The 26,826-nt window shown below is 41.1% G+C and overlaps 1 protein-coding gene across 1 annotated transcript in view; it reads left to right on the top strand.

The window, feature by feature from the left end:
• The window catches only part of nmnat2 (nicotinamide nucleotide adenylyltransferase 2), a 261,204-nt gene that overhangs the window by 115,590 nt on the left and 118,788 nt on the right, over nucleotides 1–26,826 (top strand). The window contains exon 3 of the mRNA XM_060829751.1: nucleotides 6,782–6,849. Within this exon, the coding sequence (XP_060685734.1) occupies nucleotides 6,782–6,849 (68 nt within the window). The remainder of the gene's footprint in view (nucleotides 1–6,781; nucleotides 6,850–26,826) is intronic.

The raw sequence follows: 26,826 nt of genomic DNA, 5'->3' as shown, positions 1-26,826 counted from the left end.
AGCCTGGGCTGACAGTTAAGAATAGGAGTTGGATCAGTGTCAAGGACTCTCGATGTGTTACTATAGGGTGACTTGGAAATGGGGTACTGGCCCCTGTGGAGTTATTTCAGGGAGTTAGTTGCCTCTGAAGTTACCTGCCCCATATTTAATGTGCTGAGTACTAACTCTCAGCCATAGCAACAACAGATAATCAGAAATCTGCTAAGCATGGTTACCATGGGAATTTTCTTGTGAGCAACTTTCAGCTGGGGGTCTCCCTTAGAGACGTTCTATCTGAGGACATTCTAACAATGTTATTGTTGGAGGTCACTGTGAAAAACTAGCACAATGCACACTTAAGATAAAAATTATTGTGCTGTTCCACAAAAAGGGTAGTGCTAACAAAAGAGTTTTCCTAAATGAGTTAGCCTGTCACTGTGGCCATTGGAGAATGTAGCCATTTGCTGAGCATTGAATATTAATCTGGGAATATGATTTACCATAGTAAATGGAAACCTGATCAATCAAGCCCATCTTCAATAGAATGGCATGGATATACCCAACCTGCCAGCAAAATCCTCATTCTTCTTCTCAGGCATTGTGTGTCAGGGCTAACACGTTCCTTGCCTGTGAACGTGCCTGTGGTGCTGAAGCCAAGTTTAAACATAGAATCTGCCGTCATAAATATCTTTTTGTTATGACCCTAGGTGTGGATCGGTTCAAAAATGAGCAGCAGGTACACTATGTGCTAATATTCTGTTTCAATGCTACGATCTCCATAGGGACAGATTACTTTTTAAGCTTCCAATCAAATGCATCAGTCTTGTAACCAGTCAGAACTGCTAATTAACTGTTCTTGACCTCAATTTGCTTTCATTTAGAATTAAATGTATAGGTTACAGAACAACAATTGACAAAATGATAACCACAATACCTGTCTGTGACTTTGGGAGACTCAGAGTCTACTCATTGCAGACTCACAGACTGCTATCACCGTCTCCAAGCATAAGTATCTTGCATCTTCTTTTCAATTCACAATTTTTTTTTGATCTGTAACATTCAAATCATTCAGGCTTGCAGTCGGGCACGTTGGTCACTAGTCTTCACCTTACCATTGTGGAGCACACAGTCATGAGTGGAAGCCTTAGTGAACTAGATATGTCTGCTGTCGTCCCACCTGTGACAGCATTTTGTAGCACTTCTAATTTCTGTTCCAAAGTATTACTTGCCTCTTTTGGAAGTGATAGAGGACATGTCTCTGAATGGATATTTGGAAGACATACTTGAAGACTGAACTCACATTTTACAGGCTAAAATAACAAAACAAAATAGAGCAACGCCAGATAACTAGCAGATGCATTTAAAGAACAAATTGTGTGTTGATACCAAATGTAAGAAAGTGTTAGCATGTATTCTTCGAAGGTTCAGTTACTGACACCTCGTCTACATTACTTAGGTTTTCTACGTTTATGTCAGCATGAGAAAAAGATGAGGGCCCAACCAATCAGCACCTTCTTCTCATTCTGTATAAAATAGTGTCTCTTTTCTAAAATCTGTTTCTCACATCCTAGTTTTCATGAGTGCAGATGAAAAGCTTCAATTTCTAGTCTACTTTTAGCAAGTTCTGCACTACCAAGTGTTTACTTATAACATTATTATATATTTAGACTGTACCTTGACATTTAGCGAAAATGAAGGGGTCATGGGTCTTTTTCTGAAGTACTGACTGAGATAGAAAATTAAAGTCATTTCGGTGATGAACACTAATCTGAAATAAGTGATTTTGGCTTTTTAATGAATACATATATATTGCAACGTAAATATATATAAATTAGTACAAACTATTCAGACAGTCCCGAATGAGGATGACTTGCCTGTATCTTGGTCTATGTGCATGGCAAGAACATCAGAAAAGATTTTAACTTTTGGGTACATCATTAACTAAATGTCCACAAAAATAAGATTATCCTGGGTAGCTGTCAAGTTTCCTGTGTGAACTGACCTATAAAGGATAAGTCGACATAACTGACCATAGCATAAATACTCAATATCAGGTTAGGAATCTGCTGTGTATCACTACCAGTTTTTAATTCCATCCACGTCCTGGTGGATGTTTGGCTGGCAGGTAGTTTTTCTATTGAATAGTGCTTTGTTGCTTGTAAGAGCAGGGTTGCATTTGACACTTGGGCTACATGCTACTCAAAGCTCACTGCGTCTTATTGGTGAGAAATGTGGGAGAGTGCTAACGGGCAACCTGCACAGAAAGCCTGCTGGGTAGAAATGATTTATTTTTAACAGGTTGACAGGATCAGAATGTCCTGCAGGGACACAGGGATACCGGGCAATGTATCAGAATGGATTCTCCTCCAGCTCCTTGGCCATGACTCTAACTCAATTTGAGCGTTTGGTTGGACAGATAATTTGGGTAGGTGACCAAGCAGGTTCTGGTGCAACTGGATTCCCATCTGATTGGAGGAAGGCAGAGGATGCTAACTTTAATGATTCACTATTCTGTGGGGTATAGAGTTAACAGTTTCAATTTCATTACTTCACATCCATAAACTAGCTACCTATGTTTCTCCATCCCTGAAAGAGCCTTAATTTTTAAATGTATCTGCAAAGGACTGGAACTCTTTTCAAAAATCCATTCCAATTATCCAAGCTGTGCACTATAAAACCATCCATAAACTTTGAGATCACCTGCAAAAGAAATGGGACTCACTGCATGATATAGGCAAAAGTGAGGACTGCAGAAGCTGGAGATTAGAGTCAAGATTAGAGTGGTACTGGAAAAGCACAGCAGGTCAGGAAGCATCCAAGGAGCAGGAAAATTAATGTTCCTTCTTTAAAGACCGTAATTTCCCCTCCCTCATGGTTGAAGATGCCCTCCAACACATCTCATTCACATCCCGCACCTCTGCCATCAAAAGGCACTCCTCCAACTGCAACAAGGGCAGACCCTCCAGTCCTCACCTTCCACCCTACCAACCTCCGCATAAACCACATCATCTGTCAACATTTCTGCCACCTCCAAATGGACCCCACCACCAGGGATATATTTCCCACCCCATCCCTATCCGCTTCCCGCAAAGACTGTTCCTCCGTGACTACCTGGTCAGGTCCATGCCCCCTCCCAACAACCCACCCTCCCATCCTGGCACCTTTCCTTGCCACCACAGGAATTGCAAAACCTTCTCCCACACGTCCTCCCTCACCTCCATCCAAGGCCCCAACAGATCCTTCCACATCCATCAAAGTTTCACCTGCACATCCACCAATGTCATTTATTGTATCTGTTGCTCCCGATACAGTCTCCTCTACATTGGGGACACTGGACGTCTTCTCACAGAGCACTTCAGGGTACATCTCTGGGACACCCGCACCAATCAACCCCAGCGCCCTGTGGCCAAACAATTCAACTCCCCCTCCCACTCTGCTGATGACATGCAGGTCCTGGGCCTCCTCCATCGCCACTCCCTCACCACCCGACGCCTGGAGGAAGAACGCCTTACCTTCCACCTTGGGACCCTTCAACCCCAGGGATTTCACCAGTTTCCTTATTTCCCCTTCCCCCACCTTACCCCAATTCCAAACTTCCAGCTTAGCATCATCCTCATGACCTGTTCCACCTGTCAATCTTCCTTCCCACCAATGCGCTCCACCCTCCTCTCTGACCTATCACCTTTACCCCCACCTCCATCCACCTATTGCACTCTCAGCTACCTTCTCCCCAGCCCCAGTCCCTCCCATTTATCTCTCCACCCCCGAGGCTTACAACCTCATTCCTGATGAAGAGCTTTTGCCCGAAATGTTGATTTTCCTGCTCCTCGGATGCTGCCTGACCTGCTGTGCTTTTCTAGCACCACTCTAACCTTGACTCACTGCATGGTATGTTCTTTTCCATATTCATATTGATTTGCTTTGGTTAAACGGCTGATCTTTTGAGGTATAAAAATGCACTGTGACCTCTGCACACTCTCCATCCTCTGAATCAAGTGGACATTCTCTACTCATGAGTCAAATTAATGAGTGGAAACAAACTGTTCACATCGACTGTACTGGTTGATGTGAAAGAAGTTTTCGAGCTGTGAGCCTTAATTATTGTTAAGATCTTTTCCATACGAATCATTCCTGTAATGCAAACAAATAAACACCAGAGGTGTGAACATTGTCACAGCTTGTGCTGTTTGTCTAATAGACCTTTTGCAAGCTGCAATGAACTGGTGCCAAGCAGATAGGGTACTGGCAATTTCATTCATTTACTGAAACTGTGAAAAGAAAGCAGATAAAAATTGCTAATAATGACTGCTGCATACAGTATAACACTTTGGACTGCACCTAAATTCTGGCTTGAACTTCACTATAATCATTACATTCTACATTGTACTACGTTACACTGTTCGTGGTTTTATTTGTTCGTGAGGTACAGGTGTAGTTAATTAGCCATTTGTTGATTCCTTACCCCCCTTAGCTATGGCGAAAATGATAATGAGCTGCCTTCCTGGATTGCTGTAGACAAATTGATGAAACTCCTCCAAAGCTTTTAGGCATGGAGTTCCAGGAATTTGCTCCTACTACGATGATACACTTCAAGTCAGAATGTTTAGTGTTAGAAGGGAATTTATACTTGGAGTTTTCACATGCTTCCTTGTTTTTCTAAGCAGTGAAGGACTTCAGTGCTATGAATCTTTGGAATTCTCTCCCTGAGAGGGCTGTGGCTGCTGACGCCTTGAGTCCATTCAAGTCTGGTATCACCAGATTTTTAGACACTGAGTGAATTGTGGGATATAGGGATAGTGTGGGAAGGTGGAGTTGAAGTAGCTCAGAATAAAGTGGCTGTATGACCTCCTTTTGCTCTTATTTCTGATGTGCATGTAAAGTTTCCACATATTGATGAATCGATATCAAACCTTTGTAACAGTACAGCTGGATATTGTCTGCATTTTTGACTCCATGCTATAGCAAGGATGGTGAGAAAATAGAGAGAGCACAAAGCAAATTCACTCAGATACCACCTGTTGTGGGAATAGAAAAGTGAAATGAATTGTGCAAAAAAAAAGGGGTTGTTTTCATTTAGATGAAGAACATTAAGAAATTACTCACCAGAGATGTTGAACGTTATGAAGAGGTGGGATTAAGGTGCTGTGTCGATTGAAAGTGGGCGAATAATTTCCCTGTCAGTGTGGGTGGAAAGTTATTGGTTTTATAGCTACTGTCAATTATTTACTTCATTCACTTCGTTTTTCCAAGACTTCACGTGGCCCATTCTCTATTACAATTACTGTGAAAAGCACCTCTTAGTCAGCAGGTGCAGAGTTTGTATTCTACAGTCCTTGACTGTGAAAACGCTGACACTAAATTCTGAACTTCAAAGAAAACTTGTTCATGGTATGTGGGAATTACTGACTAGGTCAGCATTTATTGCCCATTCCCTTCACTGCCTTGGGGAAGCTGATGGGAAGCTGCCTTTCTTGAATTACAGCAGCCATTGCTGGTGTAGGCACAGTGCTGTTGGAGAGTTTCAGGATTTTGATCCAGTGGCAGTGAAGAAACAGTGATATACTCGACATCCAATTTGTGATAATCATAGAATCATACAATCCCTGAAAGCAGCAATTTGGCCCCTTGAGTCCACACCAACCCTCCGAACAGCATCCCACCCTGATCCATCCCCCTACACTAACCCTGCAACTCTGCATTTCCCATGGCTAATCCACCTAACCTACACATCCCTGGGACACAATGTGCTGCCAATCCATCTAACCTGCACATCTTTGGACTGTGGGAGGAAACCAGAGCACCCAGAGGAAGCCCGTGCAGATACGGGAGAATGTGCAAACTCCACACAGACAGCCCTAATGACCTCATGTTTGGAAAGAACAAACACAGGCCAAATTGTTGTTAATTCTCACAGAATAAAGTGATTAGATCTGAAATATTCCAGATAGCTTTCAGTCTGGCACTCCTGCACATTAAATAGTTGTCACTGAACACAGTTAGGTTGATCTTGACAATGCAGTTTGACCCTGGAATCTCTTCAGTTCATTATTGAGACAAAATCTTCTAGAAGCCTTCCAGAAGGAATAACTGCTTTGGCTTTACGGCTCTCTCATGAGATCTCTAAAAGGTTTCTTGGAAAAATGGCAAAGGCTTGAGCTGAGCATTCTGACCTCTTTCCCAGGCTACAGTTCAACTGAAGTCCATACAAAATCAAAATAACCACAACTAGCCATAAACTCAGACATGTGAATTCCAATCAGTCCAAACAGTTAGTCCAGACATGAGACTTCCAGGGAACAAATTCCTATAATTAGCTTAAGTCACATGACTTCCAGTAAGAGTTTGTTTTAATAAGTGTACCGTAGTATCCCTTCAGATGCCTTGTTAAAGAAAAGTCAAAGTATCTTATCAGTACTTCTAATGAACAAGGTATCATAATCCTTTAGATGTATGTTCTCTATAATTACTAATACTGGAAATACCTTCATAACAATCTGCACTGTAGGATAACTAATGGCATATGATAATCTTGTTATGCTGTGTACTATAACCACTGTAATCTGTACAGTAATATAATCACACATCATTATCTATGCCAAACTAAAAGAAAATCTGAATTTAATAACAATATGGCTGAGCTGAAATAAAATTAATATTAAGAATGGTTGCTGTTTGAATATGTTATGCATTTCACATAACAGCTATTTGCAATGAAGTCTTAAGGATTTTTTTTCTTTCAAAAGTAATTCCTCAGTTTATGTATCTTTATTAATAATTCATTCTCTCCTGTCATTCTTTTCAGGGTCTTGTCTCCAGTCGACACCGCCTCACAATGTGCCAGCTGGCTGTTCAGTCATCTGACTGGATCAGGTAAATGATCGGATTAACCTCTGCCTGACTGTTTCTTTCTCTCCATTCTCCTCACCCTCACTCCCATAGATTACTTCATGCAAATAGAGCTTATGCTTCTATGTAGCTTGAAATATTAAGAGTTGCTTGTAGAATGATGATATTTTGTTTCCAAAGTGTAATAGTTGGGACTAAATTGATTGGTATGTAGTCCATAATAATCTATGGAATTCTGATGAAAATGTAGCAATAGAGAACAGTAGTGATTGTGGTGATTCATAGAGCGCATTCAGAAGAAACATTTCTCCACAGAGTGTGGGAAGAATGTGATAACATTCCCTAGCATGAAAATGAGGGATTATGCTGATCGAACTTGGATTAAGGAGGATGGTAGGAACACACCGACTGAAATGGTTGGATAGAATGATCTGCCTCAGTCCCACATATTCAATGCTATTTTATACGACTACCATTTTAATTTACTTTACACTGACAGCAATATGAGAATATAACACAGTTCATGATCCCCCCTTCCATGAAGTAACAGGGATGGTGTTGGTGAGGGCAAATCATTGGGTGGGTTGGCATCAGGGGGCTACCTTCCTGTCATTTCAGAAATGAAGTTGTGGGTGGATAGGACATGGTCAGCCTTCTAGACCCAGTGCCAATGGAAGCCCATCAGTGGTCACTTTCTCTTTGCGAGTGAATCTTTAGTATTGCAACTTTGTATGTCTAGCCTGAACAACCACTGAAACCAAGTGTTGGGAGTCAACATTGTAAAGTTACACTGATGTTTAGCTTGCACTCTTAAATTGAGGTACATTATGGTTGGACCAATTGGTGGAAGTCATATAGGAAGAAAATATGATCTGTGGAGTATTGAAGAATGGAACAACATGGAAGACATGAGGCTACAAGCTTTCCTAATGCTGTACTGGAGGCCTTGGGGGAGGAGTTGGAAAGGAGGTGATGTGGCCTATATCTGAAGGGGGGAGTCGGAGACGCTTCCGATACAAAGGCAGAAGACAATGGGAGTAGATGCCTTGTAGATCCCAGCAAACTTTGAGAATGCCGAGTTGCATGTGTTTTGTTGAGCTCACATGAGTTGCATCTTGAAATGCCATATGTTGTCAACTGCATAGCCATTCTCAGACACAGCTTAATGCATCAGACCCATGACACACACTAAGTAAAAATCTCTAAAAATCTGGACTCATATGTTTCATATGTTCTCACTTTACCTCACACACCCAGCACTTGAACCTAATAATTGCATCTCCCAGTTTATACTCACAATCAATTATTCAACAGTGGCAACCAAAGTGGCCACACACATTGTATAAGTTCCACTGATCCACTCTGATTCAGAAGGAGGTGGTGCACAATCTAAGGTAGCAGGAGCTAAATGCTGGGAAACAGGGAGGGCCTGAATGTTCTAACTCCTACAGAGATATTGCTTTCTATTTTTGGAAAGCGATGGCTGAGGCTGTAGCCAGCTATGGATCTGAAATCACTGCAGATGACAGGAGCTAATTCTCCTTCTCATAGAGTCACAGAATTGTTCCGGAGCAGAAGGAGGTCATTCATGTCATTGTGGCTATACTAGCTCATCCCATGAGCATCATTCCCCAGTGCCAGTCTCATGCTTCATCCCCATTCCCTTGTACACTGTTTTTGTACAAATAATCATCTATGCCCTCTTGAATGCTTCAATTAAACCTGCCCCCACCACACTTGCAGACAGTGCATTCCAAACTCTACCGCCTCGCAGTACGAACAGGTTATTTTCTCACATCACCCTTGAACTGTTCCTCCCTAGCTATCCAGCCTGTTCATGATGTTGAAACCCTCTAGGAACTCTCCTGTCTGAGATGCGATCTGCACTGAGTGTGAAGGGCCAGCAGCCAGGGCAGGAACAAGGATAGTGCAAGTGCCAGCTCACTGCACAGCCCGATCACACAAGCATTCTGCCTTCGAAGACTCAGAGGAGTATTTTGATGCACAGCCTACAGAAAAAGTTGATGAGATGCCCAAGAAAATACTTAGTGCATTGGGAACCTGTCAGGAAGCCTGCAGTCAATGTGGAATACAACAAAGGAGTTCAGCACCAATTTACCACAGGACTCTGAGAGATAGCTTGGAGTGTGTCATTTCCAATATGGTAATGGTGACCAACTGTTCACATATTTGTAGGCCAGCTTCCAATGGTCAAATGTTGCAGCTTTCATGCAGCAATGCAAGCAGCAACCATCCAACATCTCTGTGTTATAGTGGTGGCTCTGAGTGCTTACACAATGGCAGTGGAGCATGGTGTGGAAAAACAGGATATCACTGCTATCCCAACAATCTGTCCTTCCAAAGTTAATTAGCATTTCGGATTGACAGTGACTTGTTGAAGCAAGAACCTTCTATTCTTTCCCAGGATTACAGCGTTTGTTCTCCCACCCGTGCCATCCCATCAGTGCTTGTCCATCAGCAGCCCATACTGCCATCTCCCATAACCAGGCATGGGTTTTGCATCTTGGTGATTTAGGCCCGGAGCCACTCAAGGTCATTGTTCATGGCTATCTACAGTCTCTTCCATTGCAAGTCAGCAGCCTTTAACTAGCCAAGTTGCAGCCATTGTGGTCACGGTATCTAGATAGACCAGGGCAAGCAAAGGCACAAGGAAGACATAAGTAATTAGTTGATGTTTGTATGCAATATGGAATTATTTATAAATTTAGTTTGAAATGTTTATTTTATCCTTCTATTGTAGACAATTGGAAGTGGTGACCCTCAGGTTAAACTCAGCACTGGTCATCTGTCTCTCATTGTAATGAGAGAACAGTCTATGGTCCTGCAGAACTATGGCAGCTTTTACTTTTTTTTTATTAAGATGGTCAGGGACAGAAGCAAGAAAAGGTGTGGTACTGCTGGTGAATTGCATACTGGGGACTACAGTTAATGCAAAAATGAGGTCTCTCTGGCATCACTGGTCAAGTTCTGCATTGCCTCTGTTTATTCTCCACATCATGCTGTGTTCCATCAGCAATGCCTTGTGGTTTTTCATGTGTCAGCAAATTTATGCAGAAGCTTTGAAGTCAGCAACAATTTCTTCAGTGTCTTCCAAACCACTCTTTACACAGTTCTGTAACTTCTGTATCCCAGAGGTAATACAGCAATAACAGAAAATGAACACACTGCTTCTACTGGGGGTCTAGTTTGAGGTATAAATGAAATTTCAGTATATGAAAAGATTTACTGCTTCTTCCTTCTGTGATGCTAGTAGAATCAAAGCCACGGCCAGTACCTAACCTGTAAGTAGTTCATGGTTCTTGTAAATAATAGCTGATAGGAGATACTTCCTGCTGTTGAACACATGTTCAGGTGAATATAGTAGAGGAGACGTTACACTGTAACAGCAGATGCAGCACGTTATGAATGATGGGTTTCCATTCCTCTAAATAAAGTACATGTTTAGGAGCAGATGAGACCTTTTTTTAATCTGTCTACTAATCACTAAATTAAATTTTAAAAATTCCTAATGAAGGGAAGAGGTTATATTTATATAACACATTTTACACTCACCTTCCATCCAAAAACCAGTTGGGGTCTGTTAAAATACCTTTTGAAATGTAGGAAAGCTCAGCAGCCAATTATCAGATAGCCAGGTTTCAGAATCAAAGCTGAGATAAATGATCATTTTTTTAAAAAAAACTGTGCAAGTTGGAAATCAAAACAAAAATAAAAATTTACTGGAAAAACTCAGCAGATCTGGCAGCACCTTTGGAGAGAAATCAAAGTTAATGTTTCACGTACAGTGACACTTCTTCAGAAAGTTGTAAATGATCAAAGAGTGTTTTACGGATGTTGACGTTGGAATAAATGATGGCCTGGAAATTGTGAGAACTCCTCTTAAAGTGCAACAGAATCTTTAAATCCAGTGATTGTGTTCCTTACTGCAGTCCATACACTCTTGAAAGTACTTAGAACTCCTTAATCCCATCTGGGATAATGCCAGATTCACTTTAGCCAGGAGAATGAGATGACTTTAAATCCAACATTAAGGATTTAGATTCAGGCTTCAGAGACAAAAAGAAAGGCCACTCATCCATTGCATCATCCAGTTACTCAGGAAATAACTGATGCTAATCACACTGAGAGACAGAGTTACTGGAGACATTTAAGGATTATTCCAATTAATCTAGGAATTTATGTCTCACCTCTTTATAGTGTTCACACTGCCAGACTGTGTATACAACATCATTTAAATAGTGTAATTTATAACCAGTTTTCACAGGTTTTCCATGCAGTGTCTACTTCAATTAATATTGCTTTTTGTTATCGAATCAGAGTGGTTACAGTCGTTACAAAGCTTAAAGGGGAAGGACATGTTTAGTGTGGATATGTTTTTGATGTATGACTGATTTAACTGTGGGGCAAAGCTATCGACTAATGTCATTTCAGCTTTCACACTTAACGTTTTCTAGCTTCTCCAAGTCAGTGTTCCTGTAAAGGTAAATTGTTGATTACTGATTAAAGTTTTAAAACTTTAAACAAAAGTTAATTGATAGAAGCCTGAGGATGGAGCCTTGATTGGAGTCTGAAATAATCAGAAATGCCCTGAATGCCTATTCTAGTTGATGGGAAAGCTATTGTGACACTGCTATGACAATTATAGAATTTTTCCAGTGTCCTGATTCATATCCATCCTTCAGCCATCACCACCAAACAAACATTCTGCCATTCATTTTGTATGATGTTGAATAATTGACTGCCATGTTTGCCTGTTTGACAAGTGACTATAGACATTCATTGATTGAACAGAACTTTGGCACATCTTGTGGATGTGATCAGACACCACATGAGTGAATCCTTTCTTATATTTCTGGCATGTGTTGAAACCTGTTGTTAATACTTCTGCACATGAAAATGTGTGTACAAGGCCATTAGGAAAGATTACTCTGTTTGCCAGATGCAACAAAGGCATAAACTTGCTATTTATGATTTCACAAGAACTAATGCACAAAACAAACCTTTGCACAACGTTTCCACAAATTCAAACAAAAATGATGATCCTCCTGTTTCGGGTATCGCCTTTGCACCATCTGCAGCAACAGTAGCCAGACACAAAGTGTGCCAAGCAGTGCAGTTAGTGCTCCTTTCAAATCAATACAATGGAATTACTGTTACAAAGCAGTGGAAAGGTCAACATCATTGCAGGTGGCATCCTGTTCGGGTTTTGCAAACCCATTTACAAAGATCAATGTTCTCACAATATGAAGCACTGACACTCTGCTGCGTGACATCCTTTTTGTTCTTTCTCCGAGTAATATCTTACACTGACCACCAAAATGGATTCAGAAATGTCTGATTATTTTCATATTTCCAAATGAAACCAAGGGTTGTTTGGCAGCAAATAAGTTGAAAATTAACACCGCGATAAATTGTGTTAAAAAAAACCTGCATTTTGCTTAATTTAAATGAGATAATTTATTGCTGGACAGATGTTTTTAAAATCTAATTTATCAGTTCAACTTTATAGCTGCCAGCAGTAATGGGGATTAAGCTAGAAACATGCAAGAAACACTCCAGTTCATGTTTTGTATATAACTTGCACAATCATTGTTTTTGAGGAACAGGTATATAGATTTGGATTAGTCACACATTGTCTGGCTCTCAGCAGTCTAGACTAGAGAAATGTGTGTAAAGGCCTGAGTAGTTAATTATTTTACAAGACCAGCAAAGTAACTATGACACATGATCAATTATCTGAATTGCTATTATTTGTCTGTGTTGAGTTTAGTGTCCCTAGCAATTAAGAAAGTTAAACAGTGACTTCCATACACATAATTTCCTGATCACTCAAATTATTCATGATGAGAGCAACCTTTTCTATTCCTTTGTGGGAAGTGGACGTCATTGGCAGGCCAGCATTTATTCCCATCCCTAGTTGCCATTGAGAGGGTGGTGGTGAGTTGCCTTCTTTAAACACAATAGTCCTTGTGTTGTAGGTTAAATCGCAATACCCTTGAGGGAATTCCAGGGTTTTGACCCAGCGAGGATGGTGAGTGGCTTGGAGGGGAACTTGAAGGTGGTGGTGTTCCCACTTATCTGCTGCTCTTGTCCTTCTAGATGGAAGTGATCATGGGTTTGGAAGGTGCTCCCTAAGGATCTTTGATTAATTTCAGAAGTGCACCTCATGAATAGTACACACTGTTGCTACTGAGCATCGGTGGTAATGGGAGTGGATGTTTGTGGATGAGGTGCCAGTCAAGCACATTGCTTTGTCCTGGTTTGTGTCAAGCCTCTTCAGTATTGTTGGAGTGTTGCACCCATCCAGGCAAGTAGGAAATACAAGTGTCCCCCCGTATCTGCAGGTGATACGTTTCAAGACCTACCACAGATGCCCAAAATCATGGATAGTAGTGAACCCTATCATTTAAGTGGGAAATTTACCTTCCCGTCAGTCCCTGGAATTATTTCTGGAATATTCTATGTAATATTTTCAGGCCGCGGTAAACTGCGGATGGCTGAAACTGTGTAAACCGAATCCGCGGATACGAGGATTCAACTGTATTCCATCACACTCCTGAAGATATTTGACATGCTTTGGGAAGTCAAGTGGTGAGTCTCGTGTTGCAGTATTCCTAGCCTCTGACCTACTGTTATAACCACTGTATTAATATCGTGAGTCCAGTATAGTTTCTGGTCAACTGTAACCCCCAGAATATTGATAATGGAGGACTCAGTGATGGGAATGCCATTGAATATCAGGGAGTGATGGTCATTGCCTGGTGTTTGTGTGGCACAAATATTAATTGTCACTTTTCAGTCCAAGTCAGGAAATTGTCCGGGTCTTGCTGTGTTTGGACATGGATTGCTTCACTATCCGTGAGATCATGAATAGTGCTAAACATTGTGTGATCATCGATGTACATCCCCAGATGTGACCTTATGATGAAGGGAACGTTGTTGATGAAGTAGCTGAATATGGTTGGGTCTAGAACACTACCCTGAGGAACTCAGGGCTCTTGATGCACAGTGGTAATGTGCCTGCCTCTGAGTCAGAAGTTCCAAATTCAAGTCCCACCTGCTTTAGAGCTTCATAATACAGTTTATGAAAAGGTTGATTAAGAAATATTTACCCTGAGGAACTCCTGTCAAGATTCCAGCATCTGAGATGACTAATGTCCAATAACCACAATCATCTTCCTTTGTGTCAGATATGACTCTGACCAGTGAAGAATTTTCTCCTTCTGATCCATGAGGAAATAACTAAGGGGAATAAATACGGAGCATCCTCTAGAAATTAAATACATGCTGCCCATCCTTTTGTTTAAGAAAACAATACATGGTACAAGAAGAAGCCGAAAAATAAACCAACTGTAAATATAAAATGTGGAGGCAAACAAAATAAAAGTGAATCTAGAAATAGTCAACTTGCCAAACAAATTTTTTCAAAGACTACTCAATGTTAAGCGAAGAATCTATGTGTAATGCTGTAATGGAGAGACTGCTCATTCAGTTCTATTTACGTATGTAGTCATTGAACTGAGAGGGTTGCTTGAGACAGGCAAAATACCAGTTGCCTGAAGCAGTCCTTTGCAGTTGGTTCTGAAATGTGAAAGTGTGTTGGCTTTATAGTGATTGCTCCTGCATGTGTAAACCCAGTGTGATTGGATTTTCTTTGTTATATCTTCAAAGACAGTTCAAGATGGCAGATTAGCCATCCTGTAGCTGGGTTCATATTTCTAGATTGCTAAATTTCATGCTGAGTTCTATCAGGAGAAAATAATCTTAACACTACTTTAAATGGATTGTTTAGCTAGGTGGAAAATTATCTACATAATGCAATAGGGACCAAATGGTGAATGTTATTAAAACACAAATGTGCAGGGTTGATGAATACCTTTCTTTATTTGGTTCAAGAAAACACATCAATGGTACTTTTTATATGGCTGATTGATTAGAAAGGCTTTTTAAATTGTTTATTTCAGTATTGTGTTCAATTCTGGACACCACATATTAGGAAGGACATAAAAATTTTGGAGAGGCTACAGAAGTGATTCACTGGAGATTAGCAAGTAGAAACAGGGATAGACTAACAAATCTTACACCAGAGAAGTCTAAGAGGGGAATTTGAAAGCATTGTTCAAAATCACAAAAAACGTTGGAATAAATGAAAGAAAAACACTTTCCTTGTTTGAAAGATTGATAACTAAAGGGCACAGACTCAAGAACCAGCGTCAACATGAGAAAAAAGGTTTTTGACACATTAGTGAGGTAACAATTTGGGATAAACTCCCTCTTCGGGTGATGGTTACAGATTCAGAGGTAAATTGGATAATTCCTAAAGAACATGTGATTGCAGAATCACAGGAAATAGTCAGTGAAAGGCAAAACTCAGTTGACGTGGTGAGAAGGTGACCAAACAGGTGGATGAGGGTAAAGCAGTTGATGTGGTGTATGTAGATTTCAGTATAGCGTTTGGTAAGGTTTCCCACAGTAGGCTATTGTACAAAATACAGAGGCATGGGATTGAGGGTGATTTAGTGGCTTGGATCAGAAATTGGCTAGCTGAAAGAAGGCAGAGGGTGGTGGTTGATGGAAAATGTTCATCCTAGAGTTCAGTTTCCAGTGATGTACTGCAAGGATCTGTTTTGGGGACACTGCTGTTTGTCATTTTTATGAATGACTTAGATGAGAGAGTAGAAGGATGGGTTAGTAAATTTGCAATGACACTAAGGTCGGTGGAGTTGTGGATAGTCCTGAAGGATGTTGCAGGTTACAGAGGGATACAGGTAAACTGCAGAGTTGGCTGAGAGGTGGCAAGTGGAGTTTAATGCAGAAAAGTGTGAGGTGGTTCACTTTGGAAGGAGCAATAGGAATAAAGAATACTGGGCTAATGGTAAGATTCTTGGAGTGTAGATGAGTACAGAGATTTAGTGTCCATGTACATAGATCCCTGAAAGTTGCCACCCAGGCTGATAGGGTTATTAAGAAGGCATATGGTATGTTAGCTTTTATTAGTTGAGGGATTGGGTTTTGGAGTCACAAGGTTATGCTGCAGCTATGCAAAACTCTGGTGCTGCTGCACTTGGAATATTGCGTACAGTTCTGGTCACCGCATTATAGGAAGGATGTGGAAGCTTTGAAAAGAGTTCAAAGGAGATTTACTAGGATGTTGCCTGGTATGGAGGAAACGTCTTACTAGGAAAGGATGAGGGACTTGAGGCTGTTTTCATTAGAGAGAAGAAGGTTGAGAGGTGACTTAATTGAGACATATAAAATAATCAGTGGGTTAGATAGGGTGGATAGTGAGAGCCTTTTTCCTCAAGTGGCGATGGCTAGCATGAGGGAACATAGCTTTAAATTGAGGGGTGATAGATAAAGGACAGATGTCAGAGGTCGTTTTGTTACTCAGAGAGGAGTAGGGGCATGGAATGTCCTGTCTGCAACAGTAGTAGACTCACCAACGTTAAGGGCATTTAAATGGTCATTGGATAGACATATGGATGAAAATGGACTAGTGTAGGTTAGATGGCTTCAGACTGGTTCCACAGGTCGGCGCAACATCAAGGGCCAAAGAACCTGTACTAAGCTGTAATGTTCTGTGACATTCAAAAGGATTTCAAGATTCTTTACTCTGGAACAGTTCCTATGGATTGGAGGGTAGCTAATGTAACCCTGCTATTTAGCAAGGAGGTAGACAGAAAACAAGGAATTATTAATCAGCCTGACATTGGTAGTGGAGGAAATGCAAATGTCCGTTATAAAAGATTTAATAACAGAGAATTTGGAAAACTGATATAACTAGACTGAGTCAGCTTGGATGTATGAAAGGGAAATTATGCTTGACAAATCTACTGGAATCCGTTGAGAATGTAACTAGTGGGGGCAATAAGGGAGAGCTAATGGATGTGGATTACTCTGCCTTTTAGAATGCTTTTGATAAGATCCCAGAAAAGAGATTAGCATGTAAAACTAATGTATGGAATTGGGGATAGTGAACTGACATGGACAGAGAACTGGTCACAGACAAGAAATAGAGTCATAGTCATAGAGATGTACAAGTGTTTTTCTAAGTGGCAGGCAGTAACTAGTGGAGTACCACAAGGATTAGTACAAGGACCCCAGCTATTCACAAAAGATATTAATGATTTAGATGAGGGAACTAAATGCAATGTCAAGTTTGCAGATGACACAAAGCTGGTTGAGAGGATGAACTGTGAGGAGGAAGCAGAAATGCTTGAGGACTGATGTTCCTGAGAATGGAAAGCCCAGAACCATTGTTCACCCTCTAAAGATACAGGTAGGCTATTTAGGACTAAGAGGAGACATTACTTTGATAGTGATGTTCCTGTAGAAGTCTCTGCCACAAAAATCAGCTAAGGCCTAAACACTGTTTTTAAAACAGAGTTAGATATAGTTCTGAGGGCTAAAGGGATCAAATGGAGACAAGGTGGGACAGGGTACTGAATTAGATGATCAACAGCGATCATATTGAATTGCAGAGTGGGCTGTAAGGACTGAATGGTCCACTCCTGCACTGTTTGCTATGCGTATGATGCAAACCTGATGGACTGATTAGGTCCCTTCTGTGCTGTTGTAGTTGATAACCCAGTGATTTTCTATGGTCCTCGTAGATTTGTTACTGCAAGTGCCACTGTACTTCCATCTATTGATTCTGTTGGATATACCAATTTAGGAAGTCATAGCAAACAAAATAAGGGATATTTTGTAGAAGGATATCATTCAGCCAGTCATGTTTGGGCTGGTTTTCTCCCATTTCATTATTCTTAACCCTACAAGTATGTTATCTTCAGATGATTATCAAGGCCCTCCAACAGCAGTGATTAACTCTGCCTTCCCAGCCAATGTGTTCTGAGTCCTAATGCTTGCTGCATAATAAATGTTTCCTCTTGACAACTTTGGCACTGGGTTTCTGGCCTGTCTTCTATGCTAATCTCCCACTACATCAATGCGAGAGAATGCTGCTATCTTCAGTACGGGAAATGAAAAGGTGATGGAAACCGAGCACTGGATCATTTCATTTTCTGAGGAAGCAACCGGTTTCATCGATGGCCCAGAGAGAGAGATGCAGTGTTTTTGTTGAGCTTCATCACAAGAAGCTCTGTGATGCAGGACTCTGCACTCGAAGAGCTGTTCACAAAGATGTGTGCCAAGGCATATTCTGCTAATGCCTGGAGAAGCTGCAACTCAGTGAAAGCCCAAAACCTGCTGGTTCTAGAGCGGAGGGCTGTCCGTGACTGAGTGTTGTTGACTGATACATTGTATTCAAGAGTGCGCTAAAGCTTGGGGTAGCTGCCATAAAGGAGCGGTGGTGAAAGGCTGTACTGTATTGAAGCTTGAGCTGAAAGTGTGTAGTGAATGTCATTTGTATTGCAGTTGGAATGAGACACCTTTAGAGGAAACATGTTCAATGGAGAAAGCCTTTCCATAATGCGTTTTCCATAATGTAAAATGTGAAATATTTTAGAATAAAGTATAACTTTGCAAAAAAAAGACATGAGGTCCCTATACAAAGAAGCCCCACATCCTATCAACCCATAAGGAAGGATTTCAGAGGGTAACCTTTACATTGTTGGTTGTGTTTGATGAACATTGATACAAGTGGAAGGCTCTCTTGGTGTTGTTAACTGAATGGTATAAACACATCTACAAGGGAGTTGATGAATTACAATGCTGTCAATGCATCCTGTGAGTCAATGTACTTGCATAACTTGTGAAAATACATTTTCTCACAATGTTTTACAACAGTTTGTATGACATGGTGGCCTCTGATTGAAATCTCCTCCAGAAGGTGACAAGGTTCCTTTGAGTAATTGAACTGAAATCAGGCATTTTATTTCACTTGATTTTCAAGCAAGACACATTCCGATAGAAATAGTATTGAACATAACATTAAAGTTTTATTGGATAAAATTACTGTTGAACATTTTTCATTATAAATGGAACAACTCAATTATCCCAAAATATATTTTTATGTGTATTAAATTATTGAATGATCATACTCTTGTGTTTGCAGCAAACATAATTCTTCTTTTACTGAGGACATAATTGATTTAAAATTGCCTAAATAACTGAATGATTTATGTTAGTGTAAACCAGGAAGCCTGTCAACTGGCTAAGGTTGGGTGATTTATTGAGTCGGCTGTCCTTTTCCCCTTAGTAACAAGGGTTTGAGTTTAGATCTGTTGTCAGACTGAATTCACGTTTGAATGGATTAACATGAGGTGAAGCCCACCTTTCTTTGATGTTGTGAGTGGTGTTCACCACAAAACTGCCTTCAGCCTTTGCCCTGCCAATATTTGTCCAGCAATTTCACCAGGCCCTCTGCCCATATGACAATGGGAAGGACCTTGTTTCTCCTCTTGTCTGTTGTATTTAATTCACATCTAATCCAGTCAAGTGCCAGAACATTTGAATTACTTGTACAGTGTCAATGGCTGCATAATTGACTCATTGTTTTGACAACCTGAAAATCTGTCACATGAGGTGACTTTGTTTAGAAATTAAGTGATAATTCACTGGAAATTACAGTGAACCATGAGACAAGAGTTTACACACAGTAGATTAATGACTCACTGTGAGTTCTAAAGGTGCGTTCATGGGATTACAGCGGGATGCAGATTAACTATTCAGCTTTTCCTTCTAAAACATATTGTTCAGTTTTAATTTAGCAAGAGAGATTATTGTGGTCTATTTTGTCTCAATGTCTGCAAATAAGCTATAATAAATAAATGCGTTATATAGTACTTTACCATATTGTATAATTTATACTTTGTAAGTGTATAACTTTGGGGTGTGGTATCTGTTGTTTTGGATGTAAATACAAAAGATATATTATACGTGCATTGAGGTGAATGAACATTTAAACCATTTTCTGATAGCGTGATTTGAGAGATTGATGCTGTTTTTCTCCCTTTCTCTCTGCTCATAAATGTTATCACACACGACCCTGAATGGCTTTCCCACCAGCAAAATCATCATGATTTTTTCCTTTGTTTTTTTTAAACTAATAGCTGCCACTAGTAAAAACACCTGTGTAGCCAATTGAATATTTACAAGCAAAGCCCATTATGGGCAACACAAACCATCAAAGATGGGTCTCATAGTCATGGTGGTGATGAGTAGGGGGGTTAAAGGGAGAGTGGGAAGGGACTAAGTAAAAATTGGATTTGGAGAGGGAGATAAAACACTGTATCCCCTGTGGTGTTCACATCTCTCTAAAGACCCTGAGAACATTGAAGGATGCATTCTCCCTGTCCAAGGACATCCGGGCATGAACATGACCATGAACACACCCTTGGCAGAGGCTCAGGGGTCACGTAACTTGATTGCTGCTGATTAAGACACAGAGTGAACATCCTGTTGATTTTCAGAGTGCACAGGAACCACCTGAGCTGGTAGTCAGGCCCACAGTGTGACATCTGAAGAATGATACCTCAGGTATACAAGATTGCCTCAGTTTGCATTGGAATATTAATTTAGGTTAATAAAGAGCTAGCGTATCTTCCTAAAAGTTACAGTTAATATTTGCAAAGCAGCAGGTCTTTCCCAAGTTTACTCCAAAAGCTAAAATCTTTGCCCAAAATGCATTGTGAGCACCAGAGCAAAAATGGCCAATACACATCACACAGTGCTTCTGGAAAATACAATCAGTAATAAAATCAGTTTAAAAATTCTGCCAAGAATTACGAGGTATAAGAAAACTTTGTTGCTGTTGGACACTTGGAGTGTAGAACTTTTCAGGACAAGAATGTGCAATCACACAGACAAGGCTTTGCATGCTGTCATTGACAATCATTACATTGGTCCAAAATACCAATTCCCATACCTGAATGAATAGGCTCATGACAGGTCACTGAGGAAGAATGCGGTTTAAGACTGGGAACTGTGATACCAGCACCAACTCTCAAGTGAGTCACTAAAGGGGACTAGAACGAGAAATTCAGCAGGGAGGATAATGATGACTGTGAGGAGGATGTTTGTGGTTTGGCATCAAAGTGTAGGATGAGTGTGAGTAGATGTTTGTAATCAAAAGACAATTGAGTAACAATTTAGAGGGGGATGGGCGAATGTAACCCAGATGTAGCACAATTTAGATGTAACACTGTGTCTGGAGGAGCACTCCATAGTACCCAGGTTGGTTGGAGCCTGCAGTGGTTTCTTTAGGGCCTGTCTGTTCAGCTACATGATGTAGTCTTTGTGTTCCTGACATATCAGCTTTACTCACATTGACATGATATTGAAGGAGGGTCATCAAACAGACTTCTAGTTTCTAATTTGAATTTGCAAAGTGTAAAAGCCTAGTTCAGCTGTGAGCACTCAGGTCTGAGTTATTGTGGATGTGATGGCAATCAAGAGTCAGTTTTTTTCATTCTGTGAAGCTGCCCATGATGTGAAGTAGAAACTGTTTGGTAATTTGATAGAGGAAAGCTGTCTATGCTCACAAACATCATCAGGGCAGAGATGGTAGACTATCGTACGCCATGTTTGTTCACCCACTTCCGTTCCAATCCACTCCCCACTACGAACATCCAGACCCAATATGGCACTTCCAGCTCTTAATGTTTCTCAGAACTACTTCACTCCATCACGTTTGTATTGTTGAAACAAATCTAACTGAAAAGCAGCAAAGAGAAATAAATGTGATAGGCCTCATGAGACATGTTATCCCAGCAGCAAAGGGAGGAGGAAAGCATTGAACAGAACACTACAGGAGTCAGTAGCTGCTCCAAAGACCCAGAAACGTGCTCGTGGAGGGCCAAGAAACAGCACCAATATGACAGGCAGAAGGCACGCCATCATGTGGATGCATCATATGCATCAATTTCCAGTTCAGGTAAATGGATTACAATTGGTATTACCCTGGATTACAAGATCATATAATTAAACAATGGGATGGACAGGCAATTCCTGTGTGCAAGCATTAGGGATTGCTTACAGGAATCACCAGCACTGCTGTACCTGAAAGAATATCTAAGGCAACCTGAAGGTGCCATTTCTGGCATGCAGGCATACTCTCTCCTGAAGAAGCAGTGAAGCAGGGCTGTCAGATGGTAGTGCCAAATATAAATTCAAGCTGCACTCCCCAGAGGACAATAAAGCAAATAAGAATTAAGTTTCCATGTTAGAAAACAGTTGATTCTGCCTCTAGCTACATTGCAACGGGATGGAACCAGGAAATGGTTAGGCTACCCAACACTTAGTTTTCCTAAGTGGACAAATTAGATAATGTAAAAAACAAATCTCCTTTCAATAACAGAAAGGATGCAAATGTGGGGAGCAGTTTGCAGCCAGGAATTCTGGAAGAACAAGGTTCCCTCAGGTCCTGTGGAAGTTTCATATTTATCCTGTTATGAAACCAGCCTGAGGATCATATTTGGACAGCCAGCTAGTCAGAGGGTCAAACAGGCCTCTGAGTGCCAGCTATAGCTGGAGCCCAGAAAGAAGAGAAGGATAGATCAGACTCCAGTGAGTGGATTGGGTTGGTAACAGGGGACGTTTGATGCTCAAAGATGGGTGAGGTCGAGGTGGATTAGGTTCAACTTTGGAATACTTTTGTTTTTCCAAATGCCCGACAAAATCCCCTCAAAATTCCCCTAATTTGTTGTGTTCAACCAATTACATATTGGCTGCTGCTTCATGCATACAGTTCAGACAATGTTATAACTCCAACTGCACATTATGTCGGGCCATACTGCAAGAGGGCACATCTTTTTGCTACATCTTTATAATTGACACTCCTGTTTCTTCGATATCTTAAAAGATGCTCTCCATGAAAAAACATCTTTCAACACAGCAGAATCACATATTTTAACATACAAGCCACGATGTAAGTTGGGGACTGAAAATGTGTTGCTGGAAAAGCGCAGTAGGTCAGGCAGCATCCATGGAGCAGGAGAGTCGACATTTCAGGCATGAGCCCTTCTACTTGGATGCTGCCTGACCTGCTGCGCTTTTCCAGCAACACATTTTCAGCTCTGATCTCCAGCATCTGCAGTCCTCACTTTCTCCTACGATGATAGTTGGGCCCTTGGGTATTACTATTTCCTTTAGTTTTCCAGAATCCTACCCCTAGTTCTTCACATCCAAGATGAAGATAGCATTTATCCAAAAAGACTGGTGGCAAAATTGATTTGTTATATACTTTGCCACTGCACTAGAAACTTTCATCTTGTTATATAGGATGTGAAATTTGGATCACAATTTGGACTATTTAGTTCCTCTCTTTGGTGGTGTGTGTGTTGCCCTGCTACTTAGATGGCAACCACAGAAAGTGAGCAGGCTCTTAATACTGACCATTTAACTGAAGCAATACGCATGAGTTAATGGCATACCAAGATTCTTTAATCTGTCTCAAAAGCAAAGAACAGTACAGTATAGGAACAGGTCCTTCATCCCATCAAGCATAGGCCTTTGTGGTCCGTATCCTTCTCTTCCCTGCCTATTCATGGATCTTATCAAATTCTAAATCGTAATCATTACCCTCACTACTCGATCTATTAATTTAGTAGACTGAATTCAAAGCAGTTTTCACAACTACTTTGTATGGCCTGAATGAGTAGAAAGGAATTACATGCAGTAAGTCCTCTGTCCAAAAATACTATAAATTGGCGTGAAAGGTCAGATGGAGAATTGCACATTGTACATCTGGAGTGGGAACAGATTGAAAACTTCATTTAAAACAAATTCCCCACTCCAACATGAACGCCAGATGGAGCACACTCCCACATCAGGATTCTTATTCTTTGGTTACATTACTAAAGCCTCCTTTGAAAACATAGCTCTTAAATTTATGGTCAATTTGGGCTCTCTGTTTAAGCTGTTTTGTTAAATTATTATCAGCTGATCCAGATCACCAGTTACAGTTTGAAAAAGATTTGATGAAACTCTCCCATCAATGCAACCTAATGCCAATTCCCACACTGATTAACGAAGGACATTTTGGGTTCTGTGTGTGGATATTAATCCATTTTTCATAGAATAGAATCCCTACAGTCTGGAAACAGGCCCTTCAGCCCAACAAGTCCACACCAACCCTCCGAAGAGTAACCCACCCAGACCCATTCCCCTACATTTAACCCTGACTAATGCACCTAACCTACACATCCCTAAGGACAATATGTGCAATTTAGCATGACCAATTCACCTAACCTGCACATCTTTGGACTGTAGGAGGAAACCGGAGCACCCAGGGGAAACTCATGCAGACATGGGGAGAATGTGCAAACTCCACACAGACACTTAAGACTGAAATTGAACCCGGGTACCTGGCGATGTGAGGCAGCAGTGCTAACCACTGAGCCACGATGCCAACAAAACCACTGAGCCACTACGCCACAGACATGGTGATAAAATATTTTTATCACAGCAGCAAGAGCAACTGAAACCCTAGATGAGCTAGAATGTAAACACTTCTCAATTTTTAAGAGTCTCTTTCTGTGGCGAGTTAGCCCCTCTCTTTTGACACTAAACCTTTTCATTGGTGCTTGTAAGAGAATCTTCTGCATTCAACAGGCAGCCAATCCTGCTCTTGAGCATCTCGAGCAGGACTACATTAGACATCCTTTCACATTTACTAAGCAGTGGGTGACCTTCAGGGGCTGTTCAATGTGGTTCTGCTAAAGACTTCGTAGTTGGAGTTATAACATTGTCTGAAATGTCTACATGCAGCCAATATGTAATTGGTTGAGCACAAACGAATTTGGGGAATTTTGAGGGGATTTTGTCGGGCATTTGGAAAAACAAAAATATTCCAAAAATTGAACCCATCCACCTCGACCTTACCCATCTTTGAGCATCAAACGTCCCCTGTCACCAACCCTACCCACTCCCTGGAGTCTGATCTATCCTTCCCTTCTCTCTGGGCTCCAGCTGTAGCTGGCGCTCAGAGGCCTGTTTGCCCCTCGGACTAGCTGGCTGTCCAAATATGATCCTCAGGCTGGTTTCATATCAGGATAGATATGAAACATCCACAGGACCTGAAGGAACCTTGTTCTCCCAGAATTCCTGGCTGCAAACTGCTCCCCACATTTGCACCCTTTCTTTTAATGTTAGGAGATTTATTTCTTACATGGGCGGCTCTGTGTGGAGTTTGCACATTCTTCCCGTGTCTGCATGGGTTTCCTCCGGGTGCTCTGGTTTCCTCCCACAGTCCAAAAATGTGCAGGTTAGGTGAGTTGGCCATGCTAAAATTGCCTGTAGTGTTTAGATGAAGGGATAAATGTAGGGGAATGGGTCTGGGTGGATTGCGCTTCGGTAGGTTGGTGTGGACTTGTTGGGCCGAAGGGCCTGCTTCCACACTGTAAGTAACCTAATCTAATCATTATCTTGTTTATCCACTTAGGAAAAGTAAGTGTTGGGTAGCCTAACCATTTCCTGGTTCCATCCCGTTGCAATGTAGCTAGAGGCAGAATCAACTGTTTTCTAACTTGGAAACTTAATTCTTATTTGCTTTAGTGTCCTCTGGGGAGTGCAGCTTGAATTTATATTTGGCACTACCATCTGACAGCCCTGCTTCACTGCTTCTTCAGGAGAGAGTATGCCTGCATGCCAGAAATGGCACCTCCAGGTTGCCTTACATATTCTTTCAGTTTCAGCAGTGCTGGGGACTCCTGTAAGCAATCCCCAAGGCTTGCACACAGGAACTGCCTGTCCAGCCCATTGTTTAACTATATAATCTTGTAATTCAGTAGATACTGATAGTATTCCATTTTCTGGAACTGGAAATTGGAGCCTTTCCAGTCTTCTAGTGGGTACCCAGGCCTGAATCATTAAATAGGTTTCATTTTACAAACAGTAAATGAATGCATAGAACAACAGGTAGAATTAAAGCTGTTAACGTTTTTATCTTCTTTTTGTCTCTTCTGACCAGAGAGAGTGGATACACTGCTTTCCCTTCCAGTTGTGGCTTTTCAGCAGGATTCTTATGCTGGGACCAAATGGATATATCATTCTAATGATAAAAGGAATGGATTACTGTTGGGAAGCCTAAACTAACTCTCATTTTATAAAGCTCTCAAACACCTCAGAAGCAAATTTGGGGAATTTTGAGGGCTTTTGGTTGGGCCTGAGTCAGATTGAATGACCCTGGTACTGCAGAGCTAAGAGTTGGAAAATGTGCCATTGTGTCATCCAAGTCCATACATGCCAGCATTCGATTTAGGAACAAAGTAGGCCATTCAGTCCCTCAAGCATGCTTTACCATTTGATATGATCATGGCTGGTCAGTTTGTGTTCCAAATTTCACATTCCCATCTATTTCCTGATAACCTTTGATTCTCTTGTGCAACAAGAATCTGTCCACCACTGTCTCAACAGTACTCAATGACTCCCTCCTCCACTACCTTTTGAAGCCAAGAGTTTCCAAGTCACATAACCCACTGAGATTACAAAAACTCTTCATGTCTGTCCTGAAAGGACAACCCCCTAATTATTAAAACAGTGTAAAACAATTAAAATAGTTCAGCATTCGCCCACAGGAGGAAACATCCTTTCTACATTGACCTTGTCAAGACCATTCAACACCTTATATATTCAATCAGGTCACCCCTCATCCTTTTAAACTCTGGAGAAAACAATATGCAGTGGTCTCACCAGTGACATGTATGACTGAATCCTACATCGATTTTGCTGTACTTTGGATGCTGCCTGAACTGCTGTGCTCTTCCAGCATCACTGATCCTGAATCCTAATCATGCTGACTCTTCCCAATCAGCTTGAGTTTTTCAAAGTACCCAGTTATAACCTCTTTAATGATCAATACCACCACCTTCCACCAACTCCCAACTCCCCCCACCCCGACAGAATTTCAGCTGGATGGCATTAAGTTTCATGTTTCCGTCTCCCTCCATTCTTGAAGAGAGTCATTGAGTCATATGGCACGGAAACAGACCCTTCAGTCCAACTCAACCATGCCAACTAAGTTTCTTGAACTAAACAAGTCCCACTTGCCTGCATTTGCTCCATATCCCTCCAAACCTT

This window comes from Hemiscyllium ocellatum, chromosome 9, assembly GCF_020745735.1.
Source record: "Hemiscyllium ocellatum isolate sHemOce1 chromosome 9, sHemOce1.pat.X.cur, whole genome shotgun sequence".
Lineage (NCBI taxonomy): Eukaryota > Metazoa > Chordata > Chondrichthyes > Orectolobiformes > Hemiscylliidae > Hemiscyllium > Hemiscyllium ocellatum.
Note: the sequence above shows the minus strand (reverse complement) of the source record. Positions and strands in the feature narration are given on the sequence as shown.